This window comes from Choloepus didactylus, chromosome 16 (assembly GCF_015220235.1).
Source record: "Choloepus didactylus isolate mChoDid1 chromosome 16, mChoDid1.pri, whole genome shotgun sequence".
Lineage (NCBI taxonomy): Eukaryota > Metazoa > Chordata > Mammalia > Pilosa > Megalonychidae > Choloepus > Choloepus didactylus.
Window position 1 is genome coordinate 65,311,032 of NC_051322.1, and position 13,204 is coordinate 65,324,235.

Sequence of the window (13,204 nt, forward strand, 5' to 3'; positions counted from 1 at the left end):
GGAACACCCCAGCCATTCATTCATTCCTTTTTGACTGATATACTTCAATCTTACTCTATGGAAGATACTTTTATGTAGGATTAATGCAAATATCCTCCAATAGAGAACAAAGTGATTAATAAGCTGTGAATCTGGAACAAAAATGAAAATCAGAATTTTGGGAAAGTAGTCCAAGTCCTTTGGGGAAGACAGCAATAGATCATCCTAGAATTCATACAAACCAGAAGAGAAAAGGTTGGTTTTAGCCTGAAACACACCAAGATTTTAGCAAATCAGATTAAAATATTTTTAAACACATGATTTCATGTCATGAGCTTCCAAGAGGAGCCAGCTCTCAAAATTGCAATTTTGACTCTGCCCTCACAGATATTCCCGAAGGAAAACAAGGAATCCCCCACAGAAGCCAGTGTTTACACTTGACTGCACTCCAATGACCTACTTAAAAACATGTACAAATGATGGGAGATTACAAAACCAAAGAAAAATCTAAGATAAATATACGGGTTTTTAAAAGCAAAGCCCCAAATGGGTTGAGCTTACAGAAACACCAAGATAACAGCTTCAGTAGATATTTTCACTTAAGAAAACTAAGTGAGATCTAGGTCTACAGCTTGGGACCAAGCTGACTTCTGTTTGACATCTGAACTTCAATTTCACTTGTTTTCTCTACTTTAGGTAGAAGGGGAACATTTATGGATACTGAAAAAGTGCTGGATATTGGGCTAAAGGTTTTGCATTGTTTATCACATTTAAACTTCACAGCAGTCCATGAGGTAGAACCCCTATCACTGTTCAAGAGATGATGAAACAAAGCTTCAGGAAAGTTACGACTTTGCCTAAATTTATAACTAATAGAGTAGCTGAACCAGGATCCAAATCCAAGTTTGACTTTGAAACTCTTTCTGCTAAACCCCACTTCTTCCTTTTTATAATGAAAAGATAAAAATGAATATTGGCAATTGGGAATATCTCTTGCAGAGATCATGAAAACATACTAACTGGGATGAGATCAGTATAGTGACCTGCAAGGAACCATGGATAACAGGTGTTGGGCAAACACCATTCTCCTGTTCAAAAAGGTTTAAGAGACTGGGAGGGGATGCACAGCTCTGCTAGGCAGGGGCCAGATCCCCAGGGCCTGGCATGTGACACCCAATACACAGTGAAGAAATGACACGCCACCTTTACACATCTGAAGTGTCATTGAGAAGACGCAGGGTTAACTTCATCTGGAACAGTTCCAAGGGGGAGAAAGTTCCCACTTACATGAGGGTATGTGAAAATAGAGACTGTGCCGGTTTGTGTATTTATGTCCCCCAGAAAAAGCCATATTCTTTAATGCATTCTTGTGGGGGCAGACATATTGTGTGGATTGGGTTGGAACCTATTGGTTCAGTGTCCATGGAGATGTGACCCACCCAACTGAAGTTGATGACTCTGATTGTATAATTTCCATGGAGATGTGGCCCCACCATTCAGCCTGGGCCTTGTTTAGTTTACTGCAACTATATAAGCTCGACAGAAGTTCATAGCTAGCTGGAGCTGAGACAGACATTTTGAAGACAGCCATTGGAAGCTGACGCAGACATTTTAGAGAACGCCATTTTGAAACACCACCTGGGAGCAAGGAGACACCAGCCACGCCCTTCCCAGCTAACAGGTTTTCTGGATGCCAATGGCCTTTCTCCAGTGAAGGTACCCTTTGTTGATGGACGCTTTATAGCCTTAAGGCTGTAACTGTGTAAACAAATAAACCCCCTTTTATAAAAGCCAATCCATCTCTGGTGTTTTGCATTCCAGCAGCATTAGCAAACTAGAACAGAGACATCCTTCAAAGAATAATGCAGCAGTTAGAGCTGTCTCAAGATGGAATGTGCAGTCTGGGAGGCAGTGAGTTCCCCATCACTGAGTGTTTTTTATTTCAGTTAAATTTTAGAAGCATGAGAATTAATTTAGGCCATCATTGGTGTCAATGGCTACCCCACCTTCAGCCTGATGGCTTATATATCTCCCAGGCTTTTCTTTTTTTGGTGGGAGGGTGGCGGTGGCAATGGACAAAGAGATGTATATGTTAAATGTAAACAGAAGGGAGGAAAGTGAAAGAGCTCTCCATTCCCTCTCCTGGAAGCCACGGTTCCCTGACTCCTATGACTCAGAATTCAAAACCCTAACACTTACTGTAGTCTAGTTTCCTTATACTTACAAAGTAGGCTTGTATCACTATTCATAGCCTTAATGAATTCCAGCTTACAAACGACTGAGTTACAGACAACCTTACATGACATACCCTGTTAAACTGGAAACTACATAAATTTGCATCATTCTCCCTCATCCCAAACTTTTTTTTTTTTAATAGGAATTTCTGTATCAGGCTCACTTGATGGTACCCTCAGTCATCTCCAGCAATTCTAAATTAGTGGTCAAGTTAATTAGCAAGCAAATTATCTGAAATTTAGATGCCCTAAAATTCCCTCCCTCAGTGAATTCCAATACAGGGCAAGTTAGCTTAAAAGTCAACATCAAGCATGTGGACATTCTCATTGTACAAACAGAAAAAAAAGCAGATGATTTGTAAATTGGGAAAAGGTAATCATGTTTACATTTAGTTTCCTTTCGACTCACATTGTAGATGCAGTAAAAGCACATTTCAGAATTAACTCCCTGTGGTATTGGAGGTACCCTTGAAGAATCTAACCCGATAGCTTCAGCATCCCGGGAATTATAAAGGCAGCTGGCGGGGAATAACGCAGCTTTAATAACTAAGACCCAAGTTATCAGTTTGCTGCCAAAAAAAACACAAGAAACGAAAAACAAAGACCTGCACCCTTAACACACAAGCGAACCCAGCAGTAGTGGTAGAAATTCCAACACAAACATACTTCCCATGTGAAAAACAGGTCAAATGGCTGATACTTGCATAGCACAAATAAATTGCTAAAAATTAACCTTTCTTTTTTGGGAGTCCCACTGAAATTATATGGTTTCAATCCAGTTACTACCACATGCTTACCTTTGAATTCTTTGTAAAACCATGATGAAGATTAAGTATAGAAAATAAGATTCTGGTAGAACCTAGATGTGTGAAAGGTTGCAAAAATGAAAACAGGAATGATACAAGTATATTTTCTTTTATATACAAAAACAAAGGCTCAAAAAATGGTTTGTTAAAGTAGCTATTGACAGGATGTTAAATTATTTTTCCCTTGCTTTGGTTAAAACAGCCTAGGAACAGCAGCCAGTTCCCCTTCTATGAATAGCCTATAAACACAGTGACAGGACTACTTTTCATACAGAATAAACAACTTTTGAGAAAAGAAATTAAATTAATTTTAAACTAAATTAAACATTTTACCAATAAATAATTAAAAAAAAAAAAAGTAGCATCTTCATCCTACAATCTTGGGCATAACATATACACCAATTTAAAAAAAATTTCTCCCACAAAAGTAATTACAGGTGTTAATACAAACAAGCTATGAAATGAAATTACTTTAATGTATCTTAAAAAAAAAAATTCTAGGAAAAGAAAATGAATTAAAAAATGGACATTTTTCTAAAATTTTACATATTCTAACATAATGGATTAATACTTTATTACAGAACATAATTCAAACTATTGTTGGCATTTCAATATATTCCTAAAGAAATGGTTAAAAGAAAACTTTGTACACCAAAACTGGAACAGAATTGTGATTCTGATTTATGGCTATGAAAAGGCAATCAACTAAAATTGTAACCAGTGATGAAAAATACTTCAAAAACATAAACATTTGGTCTGACAATCTTTAATACTGGTTAAAACAGTCTGCTGTCTGTTGCTGTTGGAAATTATCTGAATTCAATGTGCAAAAAAAGTGCAGCTGCCTACTTTTACGTGAAATACTATGACCAACAATTCTATACTATTTACACACTTATAGAGATCTTAAATTCAGTAATTTAATTAAACATCTGCATCTCCTTTATGGATAAATTATGTGCTGCAGAGAGCCCAAAACTTGAAGGCCATTCTCTTAAGTTAGACAAATGTTACTTGAAGAAGCAAATCTGTTCTTGTCCTAATTTTGATCCTAAATAAAAATGCAATTTCAAAATCAATTAAGAATTATTTCGATCGACAAAATCTTGGAATCATGGCACACATGAAAACCTTATCTCTAAGAGCCAGGTTCCTATTCCACTCCACAAACCTCACTCTGTTGCAGAGGTGGTAATGCCCGAAAAGAAGAGAAACATAAGAACTTGGCTGTAAGACTACCCAAAATCCTTGTGGGCTAGCTCAGCCTGTGTGACATGTGAGACTACCTGTTTTAGGATAGGTACTGGGCAATCAAGACAGATGAAGCAACACTTCAGCAAAGCAACCATCAGGTCTCCTCACAAACAGTGAGAAATAGTGATACAAAATTAAACAAAATATAAATTTAATACCTTAATTGCATGTTCAGAACTGATTTTCATATCTGTGCAGTGTTCTTGATAAACCACCCACCAATATTTTCTGCACCTATCTGAAGTATCCTTATTAAGTTATTAAAATGCTGTTTCAACCACAAGTCACATAAATAAGTGTGATGATTAAGAGATCAATTTACTCAGTTATCACTCTGTACAGTACACTCACCAGGGTGGCAAGTGGAGAGTATTAAAAATGGAACAGAAGTCCCTCACTTCTAAACTGGACACAGGAACTCTCAAATTAAAATTACTTTAAAAAAAAAAAAGAAAACACAACAACAAAAAAGTCTTCTGGCAACATTAATACTAGACCCCAGACAAGACGGTGAAAACTGTTTGGTCAGAATCTAGGAACATGTTTCCTTGAAAAGTTTTTAAAAATATCTAACCAAGCACTATCTCGAGTCCACCGAGTACAATGTTCTGCAAGTTTCCACAACAGTACAGTGACTGGCACTCATTTGCTGGGACCAAGGTAACCTCACTGTCCGCTTCTTGGGCAGTGTCCCCCGTCCCGGACCTTAGCTACAGGCTATCGTCTCCAACTGCTGCTCGGCCTCGGCCGCCATGGCAGCCGCCTGCAGCTGCTCTGTCTCGCTCTGCATGGCACTGGGGGTCACCTGCTTCCTTTCACTGTGCATATTGTTCTCGTGCCTTTTCAGATCCGACGCCTTGGCAAAGGCCTTGGTGCAGGAGCCGCACACGAAAGGCTTTTCCCCTCTGTGTCGTCTCTCGTGGTCTTTGAGGTGGGACTTGTGCTTGAAGGCCTTGTCGCACATGTGGCACGCGAAGGGCCGCTCGTTGCTGTGAACCCTCTCATGCTTCTTTAAGTCCGGGGCACGGATAAACGACTTGCCACACACCTCACAGCTGTAGGGCTTATACCCCGTGTGGATTTTGAGGTGCTCTTTCAGGTGGGCCTGCGTGGTAAAGCCTTTTGTACACATTTCGCAGACGAATGGCCTGTCCGCCGTGTGCAGCTTCTCGTGCTTCCTCAGCCTGCCTTCATCCGAAAATGTCTTGCCACAGGCCTGGCAGGCGATCTGCTCCCGATGGTGGCCGTAGAGCAGGTACTCAAACTTCATGTCACTGGCAGCCGTCGTCCAGCCTGGTGTCTGTTCATCCTTCACTTCACTCATCCCATCATTGAACGTTAAGGCTTGAGGGGTCTGGGACCCCAAGTCTTTTGATTCTGGGGTCTCCATGGATTCTACTTCCTGGCCGTAGCAATTTACTTTCCGGACTTCCTCACTGCCCAGCTCTTTCAAAATCGCCTCCTGAACCCTGAGCGTGGTCGTGGGCGACTTGCCGTCCTCCTGACTCGGGGGGGTGCCTTCTACGGTGTCGTCAGAAGGACTGTCATCCTGATCCCCAATTTCTTCTACGTCGTCATCCTGGGTGTCAGCAGCATCCCCGATGGGGCGGTTTATTTTCAGGCAATACTTACTTTTGGATTGGCCGTTGTTTTCATCAGGACTGGACACGTCACGCTTTTGAGAACAGAGTTTATCCAAAAATCGGATACCAAGAATCTGCCCTGATGACATCATTAGGTTAACGTCTTCTTTTTTCACAGAAATCTTTGCTGTGTACATGTAGTTCAAGACCTCTTCAAATATGTCAGAACGAAGAAAATCTATTTCTATTACGGAAGAACTATCAACTTCAAGCTTCTTGAAGAGCTTTTTAAAGTAGGTGCTGCAGGCGGCGAGAACACATCTGTGTGCTCTGAATTTCACATCTTCAACCACGATAGCAATATCGCAAAATTCTCCTTCCAGGCGTTGTTCATTTAGCGTTTTCAGGAACAGAGTTTTATGATCATCGTCATTATATTTAATGGTTTCAGACATACTGATGAAAAACTCCTATGGAAATTTAAAAAAAAACAGTTTGGTAATTATAAATAACACTTTCTCATACAGAAATACAGTTGGGTTATCATTTTCTAATGGATTGTTGGTAACAAAAGATTTCAGAGAGTCAATGTTAAGAGTCTGGTTTAAGATAGGAGTAGAAAAGACTAACTCCAGCTTCTGGATTTCTAAATTGTTATTTCTATTTATCTTCAGTTTACTGAGAATTTGCCTAGTTGTAGTAATAATTATAATAGTAATAGCAGTCACTTTTACTGAAACCTGCCAAGCACCTAGCTATGGGTTATACGTGTCTTAACTAATTTAATGTGCAAATAACTCTATGAGGCAGATATTCCTATCCCCATATTATTGAAGACTTACGAGCTTGCCCGATATTCTATACTTATTTGGTGGAAGAGCTGGGATTCTAATCCAGGTGACTATCCCCCAAATCTGCGCTCCCTGACAATTAGAACCAATGATGACAAGTAACTCAACCTCAAGGTGTAAGAAACAGGTTCAAGGCAAGGAGCCTCTCGTCCTGTCCATTGGGTCTACTAGACTGCCATGTATGAAGGGAGATTCAGCAAAAAAAAAAAAAAACATAGCTCAGCATTACACTTCCTTGATAAATGAAACAGATCACTGTTGCAGAACAAGAAAGGGACATTTTTGCCAAAATATTCTGTTCAGTGCTGCCTTCTAGTTTTTCCACACCAGTGATGGGCCATTTCTGAATGGGAGGGTTAAGTTTCATATGACCCTTGGAGGATTTGAAGACTTCCGGGAGGACAGCCAAGAAGGCCTTGTTCTCCCTGGATGCTGATGTATCTGCCATCCAGATAAAGGTGTCACCAAGTTGGATATGCTTGCCAAGAGCTGTGAGTATTTTATAAGGTAACGAAATTTGGAACTGGCAGAAAAGACATCTGTCAACAAGCTAAGGATCTGATCTTTTAAAAATAATGTGTTCCATGTTTTATTTTCAAAAAATCTGCTTTCCCTTTATTCAACCAAATATAAATACAAGGAAAATAAACATTTTCCCCAAAGAAACAAAACTACTAATGCATAACCAAAATTGAGACATACATAATTGAAAACAAACACCAAATTGCATTCTCAAGGCTAAATATCTTAAGTTATATTTACCATGAACAACTGAGGCTATTATCTTAATGCTTTGAACACCAAATTCTTCAGATCAGAGTAACTCTGATCAGGGGCTTGCCAGACCTGCAAAAGAAGACAAAAGTGAGATAGGATTTTCTTCTATCCCGAATTCTAAACGAAGAATGTTTCAAGAATTGATTGAAAAAAAAAACCTTCCTTTCTGGTCCTGCCACTTGTTCAAATACCCATTTTCATACTGGGAACGGGAGCCAGGAGGAAGGCAGCTGGCAACAGCAGGTCCAGCCTTCAGCAGGTGGGAACTAGAACAGGTAAGGGCTGTAGCACCTGGGCGTGGAAGGGTTGTAAGCTGGGAATTGGAAGGTTGGGTCCCAGAACTCAGTGGTTCGCAAACAAAGTCGGCGTCCACATATGTACAGATGTTGGTAGCAATACAGATGAAGAAATGCCAATAAGCGTCTCCAACCCCCACCATTTACTGCTGGGTAGGTAGCCTTCTGCATTCTTCTCTAGGCACGTACAAGTATATAATTTTATATAAATATAGAAAAAGTCAAGGAAGCACACACACCCAACAATTAACATGGGAGGAGAGGATACAGGAGTTGCCCCCCACTCCCATTCCCCCAACTCTGTGTGATGCAGTGCACATCAAACTACCTGGGTCTTCTAAACTTGCATTTGAGAAATCTAGGCATTTTTACCTCTGTCCCTACAAGGAGACTCAATGAATTTTTAGTTTTCGAGTCTCAACTCACCAGAAGGACTCTATCCTACATTCCAATATCCTGAAAACCTTAAGTTTCATCTATTGAACAGTGATAAAATGCAACTAAGGGGTCTGCTGTGCTGGCAGCACGTGACTGGGCTGGAATACTGTCTTGTATCAAAACCAGCACCCCCAAAACCATAAAAAGTTCCCACTATAGAAAGGTGAACACACCAAGAGGCTGTCTAGAGTAGCGAGGGGTTTTTTCAGCTGCAGTGTGCGAGTTGGGCAAAACTATTTCTAAGGATGCTTCCAACTTTAACTTTTTGTGTCTCCGCCTCCCTGGTCCCTAGATGCACCTCGGCCTATGGTCACCCCCAGAAAAAAAAAATCTTTGTGTCATTGCCTCCTGTGTCAGTCACTCTCCCTAGGGCTTGTGGGATAGGAAGTGCAGGGGACTAAAGAGAATGGTGGCCATCCAGTAACCATGGCAACAGATCAGTAGGCTTAAAAATAAATTTTCCTTTTCTTGGCCAGTGTGTATTTTACCACCGCTCTCCACGTCAAGATCGCTAAGGACCGGAAAGGAGGAACCGTATGTTCATCGGTGCATTTTTACTTATGACCTGTTCCATTTGCTAAGTTCAGGTGAGTCGAACTGGATGGTCCCCGCTGCCAGGATTTGTCTAGGTGTATGCAGCCCGACCACACTTTCATAATAAAGCTGCCCCTTCCTCCGCGATCGCCAAACCGCTGAGACTCTACGCTTCAGAGCAAGGAACAGGGTTCCTGCAACCGCTCAGCGTGCATAAGCAGCTGCAGCCTGGCAATGGCGGCTGCAACCACTTCCCCGCAGAGAGCTCCCAATTTCAGCGTGGGGAGGAGGCGGGAACCAAGCGCAGAACCCGAGGTGCCTGCAAAACCTAATCAGCCCTCGCTCGAAGGTTTCTGGTCCTCGAGGTGGAAGAGTGCAGCAGGCCGCTCGGAAAACAAAAGCTCCAGCATTCTCGGCCGGGTGGAGAAAGGGTTCGCTTTCTCTTTCACAATCAGGCGTCTGGAGGCCCCCAGCCCCGCACCGCCTCGACTCGGAACGAGCGAGGGCGGCAGGGACCGAGACCTAAACGCCGGCCCGCGGCAGCGGCGAGCGGGCGTGCGCCGCGCCCCGCTCCGCCGCGGCCCCGAGCTCGGCCCCGCGCACTCCCGGCCGGCTCGCGCCGGGCCCTCCCCGCCCTCCCGCGGCCACGGCCGCGGGCGGGGGCGGCGCGCGGCCCGGACGGCTCCCGAGCTCTGCGGGCGTCGCCCGGCTGCGTGCGTGGGGGTCCTCGCTCCCTCCCGCGGCTGGTCGGAGCGCCAGCAGGGCCCCGTGGCTCCAAGGGGCGGCGCCGGGCGGGCCCCGCCGCGCGGGGCTCGGGGCCGTCCCCACCCCCACGGCGGCGCACTGCGGCGGTGCGAGCGGGGCAGCCATGAACTCGCCGCCGAGGCTGGGCGAGAGCGCGCGCCGGGACCGCCTGGCCGCTCCCCGAGCCCGCCGCCGCGCGGCTCCCGTGCGCTCCGGCCCACCCAGCCCACGCCGTCCTCGCTTGGCCCGCGCCGCTGGCGGCCGCTCGCACGTCCTGGAGCTGCTGGTGCCCCAGAGCGCGGCGAGAACGCGCGTTCTCCGGGCCCCGCCGCGCCAGATGCCGGCCGCCCCCGCGCCCCCGCGCCCGCCTCACCGACGGCCCTCGTCCCCTCCGCACCCCGGCCCGCGCTTACCTGCAGCCTGGCACAGCCACAGCCACTCCCCGTGGGCTTCCCGCGCTCACTACGCGCAGGCTGGGCACAGGATGGACGCGGGGCGCGGGGGCACGGGGGGGATGGCAGTGTATTTTGGATTTTTTTTTTTTTTTTTAGAGTTTGGGGAGGGGGCGGGGTGGGGGGAATCGTGCACGTCTCTGATGGTAGCAGCCCTCCTCCTGCACGAGCACGGACTGCCTAGCCAGCCGCGAACACCCCCACCGGCACCCCCCCTCCCGTGCATGCGCGGTGCGGACCGGGTGGGGGGGGGAGGCGCGCCGCCGCTCGCGCAAGCACGGAACCAGATCGGGCCTCTCCGCGGGCGAGCGGCGAAAGGGTTAATCCGGGACCTTGCCGACGCCTTCTTGGGAGTCTATGGTCCGCCCCCTCGGAGCCCTGGCTTGCGCACGCGCGCGCAAGCGCGCGACTCGGGGCGCGCGGAGCCCGCGCGCGGGAGACGGAGTGGGCGGGGCGGAGCCTCGGAGGAACCGAGAAAAGGCACGAGCACCGTCGCGCGTTCCCGCCCCACCGCGAGCTCCCGCCCCCGCTGCCGGCTCCCGCCCGCGCCTGCCGCCGAGGGCTCGGGTGGCGGACTCGCGGATCCGGTGCAGGCGCAGTCTCCCGGATGCGGGGAACGGAGCTCCCTTGCAAGTGCGCGGGGGCCGCCCCCGCGTGCGCGCTGGGGTTCAGGCTGGGCGCGCGCGGGCCGGATCCTGCGAGTAACAGGCTGCGTCGCGGCTCCTGGGGCGCTCCCTGCGCCCTCTGCCTCCGCGCGCACCGGCAACCCCAAGACGCGCGCTCGCGGCCGTGCAATCTCGGTTGGTGTAGCTGCGGCATCGTTACTTTTATCCGGGGAATGGTAGGCGCTGAATAAAGGCTTGCGGAAGAAATGAAAAAAATGTGACCGCTTTCATTGGCAGGGTCAGGGGCACTCCCAGTCACCCAGGAGAAAGCGGTTGTCCTTTAAGCTCTGTATCTAGCCCAGCTCGCGCCCACGCTCCCGCTGTTACGCGGACACTCGCAAAGAAATATCAGGGGACTGAAGGCGGTAGCCCGTTCTGATAGTCTTGAGCCTAGAGTTTATTTCATTTAAAGGTTCCCGGGAGCGCTCTAATTACTCGGCATGGTTCTTAGATCCCGGTTCAGCCAAAGTAATGGCTCCGTTGCTGTGCACACAAAGTCGCGTTCCCTCTGATGCGGTGGCTGGGCCTGTGCCGGCCTCGGGACCTCTGAAGTCCCTACCGCTCCGCGTGTTCCTCTCACCTAAACCGGGGTTCTGGGCAGCAAGTACTCATCCCTTTAGAAACGCTCAGGTTGGTTGGTCCCGCTTGTTCAAAACGTGTTTAGCAAAAACACCGGCGGGATTAAACATCTAGAGTTTAGAGCAGGACCTTCCTCATGAGATTGTGTGAATAAACACTTAGGAAAGAATATTATGATTGGCTGCACGAATTTCTTAAAAGAAATTCTATGTGGCCTCAGTAGATTTTCTGGTATTGACACTTGTTTAACGTTTCACAAGGTGCTTTTATACACATCCTTTTTGATGCTCACAGAAGCACATTGGTAAGTCTAATAAATGAGGCAGGATAGAATGGATCCGTTCTAGAGTTATATGTACTTGGTTCAAATATTGGATGAATTGTTTAATTTTTCTAAACCTTAGTTTCTTATTCTCTAAGTTGGAGATACGGAAAGCATCCAAAAGGGCATGTGTAAGGATTCGTTGAAATAATGCCCAGTTACTAGCTCAGTGGTGTTGAATGACTTGCCCACTCTGGACAGATAAAGAATTTAGCCGCAGGTGCAGGATCAGAACAAAGTTTTCTGTAGGATTTATAGCTCATCATACTTGACACCACATGCCTGTTTATTTTATTCTTATTTACATGGATCTTAAAATTACACTTCCGTCTTGTCTAGGTTTTGTGCTCGTAAGGGGATAATCATAAGCTAATATCATAGGGTTATGCTACCAAGCAAGAGCACTGTCCCTATAGTTAGTGTGGGGGATGCAGCTACAACTCCACAGTTCATTATCTGCCCTGCTTGGCCCCCCCCTTCTCCCAGACCAGTAACTGGATGCATCTCTTCACTTCTTCTGCATATATTTATTATTTGCCGACTGTGTAAGGACATCCTTTTTGCATATGGCTAGGTCAATTTGAGTCATCTGATAAAATTTAAATAGTTCAATGGGGTTCTCCAACACTAGTATGCATTTCTCAAATGGCAGATTTCTGATATCTTGGTTTTGCATCAATTAACCCTCTTCTCTTATTTGTTTTATGCTTGTGACACTAGGGTCCTGCCTGGCTGTCCCTTGCTAGGTCACAGGAAGTCCTGGGGATGAGTCTAAATTAAAGGGCAATTCTGTGCGAAGGAGAGAGGACCTGATCCAGACTGGTGACCTCTCCTGTGTTGCCAGCGTCAGCAGTCACTAGGCCCTCAATAAATACCAGCCAACAGGTAAGTGGCAACCTAGAACTCAGAACTGGCAGGAGGGAGTTATAGGGGAACGTTGTGGGGTTGACTATTCAGGGCCTTCCAGAATGCAGACCTGAGGCCCATGAAGGAAGTTCTTTCCCTCTCCCACGAGGTATGGCAGTCATTCACTGTGCACTCCTGGTCCCTTGACGAGTCTGGGTGACACTCAGAGCACATTGGGACACCCATGGCTCAGCCTTGCTGCCTCCTGAGTGGAACCGGCTTCCAAGGACCCTGAAGATTGGGGGGCCTGGAGTGTAGAGCCTGAGATCTGGGGTGTGGGCCTGTGATATGGAGTCTGCGGTATAAGGGCCTGGGAAAGTTACTGGGCAGCCCCTAAGGGGCATTTGGAAATGTTAGGGTTATTTGGGGGTTTTATAAGTGTGTAGAGTTGATTTCTCCATGTCATTGACCTGCAGCTCTATAGCTTCGACCAGTAGAATGTGGGCAGGCCGAGAGGGGCCGGCTCGGAGTAGATGCTTTTTTTTTTTTTTAATTGTGAAATATTACATATAAACAGGAAAGTGGTGTGATGGTTAGGTTCATATGTCAACTTGGCCAGGTGACCCAGCTGTCTGGTCAAGCAAAAACTGGCCTAACAATTGCTGTGAGGACGTTTGAGGCTGGTTAATAAACCAACAGGCTGGTTTATTAAATCATCAGTCAATTGACTGCAGCTGTGACTGATGACTCACCAAAGGGCGTGCCTTCCACAATGAGAGAATGCAATTGGCTGGATTTAATCCAATTAATCAGTTGAAGACTTATAAGCGAGGCAGATAGAGGA

At 46.4% G+C, this 13,204-nt stretch overlaps 2 protein-coding genes across 8 annotated transcripts in view; one reads left to right on the top strand and one right to left on the bottom strand.

Moving 5' to 3' along the window:
- Positions 1 to 3,112: 3,112 nt before the first annotated feature.
- Positions 3,113 to 10,048, bottom strand: ZBTB14 (zinc finger and BTB domain containing 14). 3 transcript variants are annotated; one of them, XM_037806143.1, is made up of 3 exons: positions 9,910 to 10,048; positions 7,470 to 7,553; positions 3,113 to 6,326 (listed from the first exon to the last, which is right to left on the bottom strand). In XM_037806143.1, the coding sequence occupies exons 2-3, from the start codon at positions 7,470 to 7,472 to the stop codon at positions 4,980 to 4,982; spliced, it is 1,350 nt and encodes a 449-aa protein (XP_037662071.1). In that variant the 5' UTR covers positions 7,473 to 7,553; positions 9,910 to 10,048; the 3' UTR covers positions 3,113 to 4,979. The 3 variants fall into 3 exon arrangements, with proteins under 3 accessions (XP_037662071.1, XP_037662070.1, XP_037662072.1); XM_037806142.1 differs by lacking the exon at positions 9,910 to 10,048 and adding an exon at positions 7,647 to 8,300; XM_037806144.1 differs by lacking the exon at positions 9,910 to 10,048 and adding an exon at positions 7,643 to 8,300.
- A 97-nt stretch (positions 10,049 to 10,145) lies between these two features.
- Positions 10,146 to 13,204, top strand: part of LOC119511642 — a 75,886-nt gene continuing 72,827 nt past the window's right edge. For all 5 annotated transcript variants that reach the window (XM_037806147.1, XM_037806146.1, XM_037806149.1 and 2 more), the window contains exons 1-2: positions 10,146 to 10,748; positions 12,235 to 12,399. In XM_037806147.1, the coding sequence (XP_037662075.1) occupies positions 10,173 to 10,748; positions 12,235 to 12,294 (636 nt within the window). In that variant the 5' untranslated portion in view covers positions 10,146 to 10,172 and the 3' untranslated portion in view covers positions 12,295 to 12,399. The remainder of the gene's footprint in view (positions 10,749 to 12,234; positions 12,400 to 13,204) is intronic.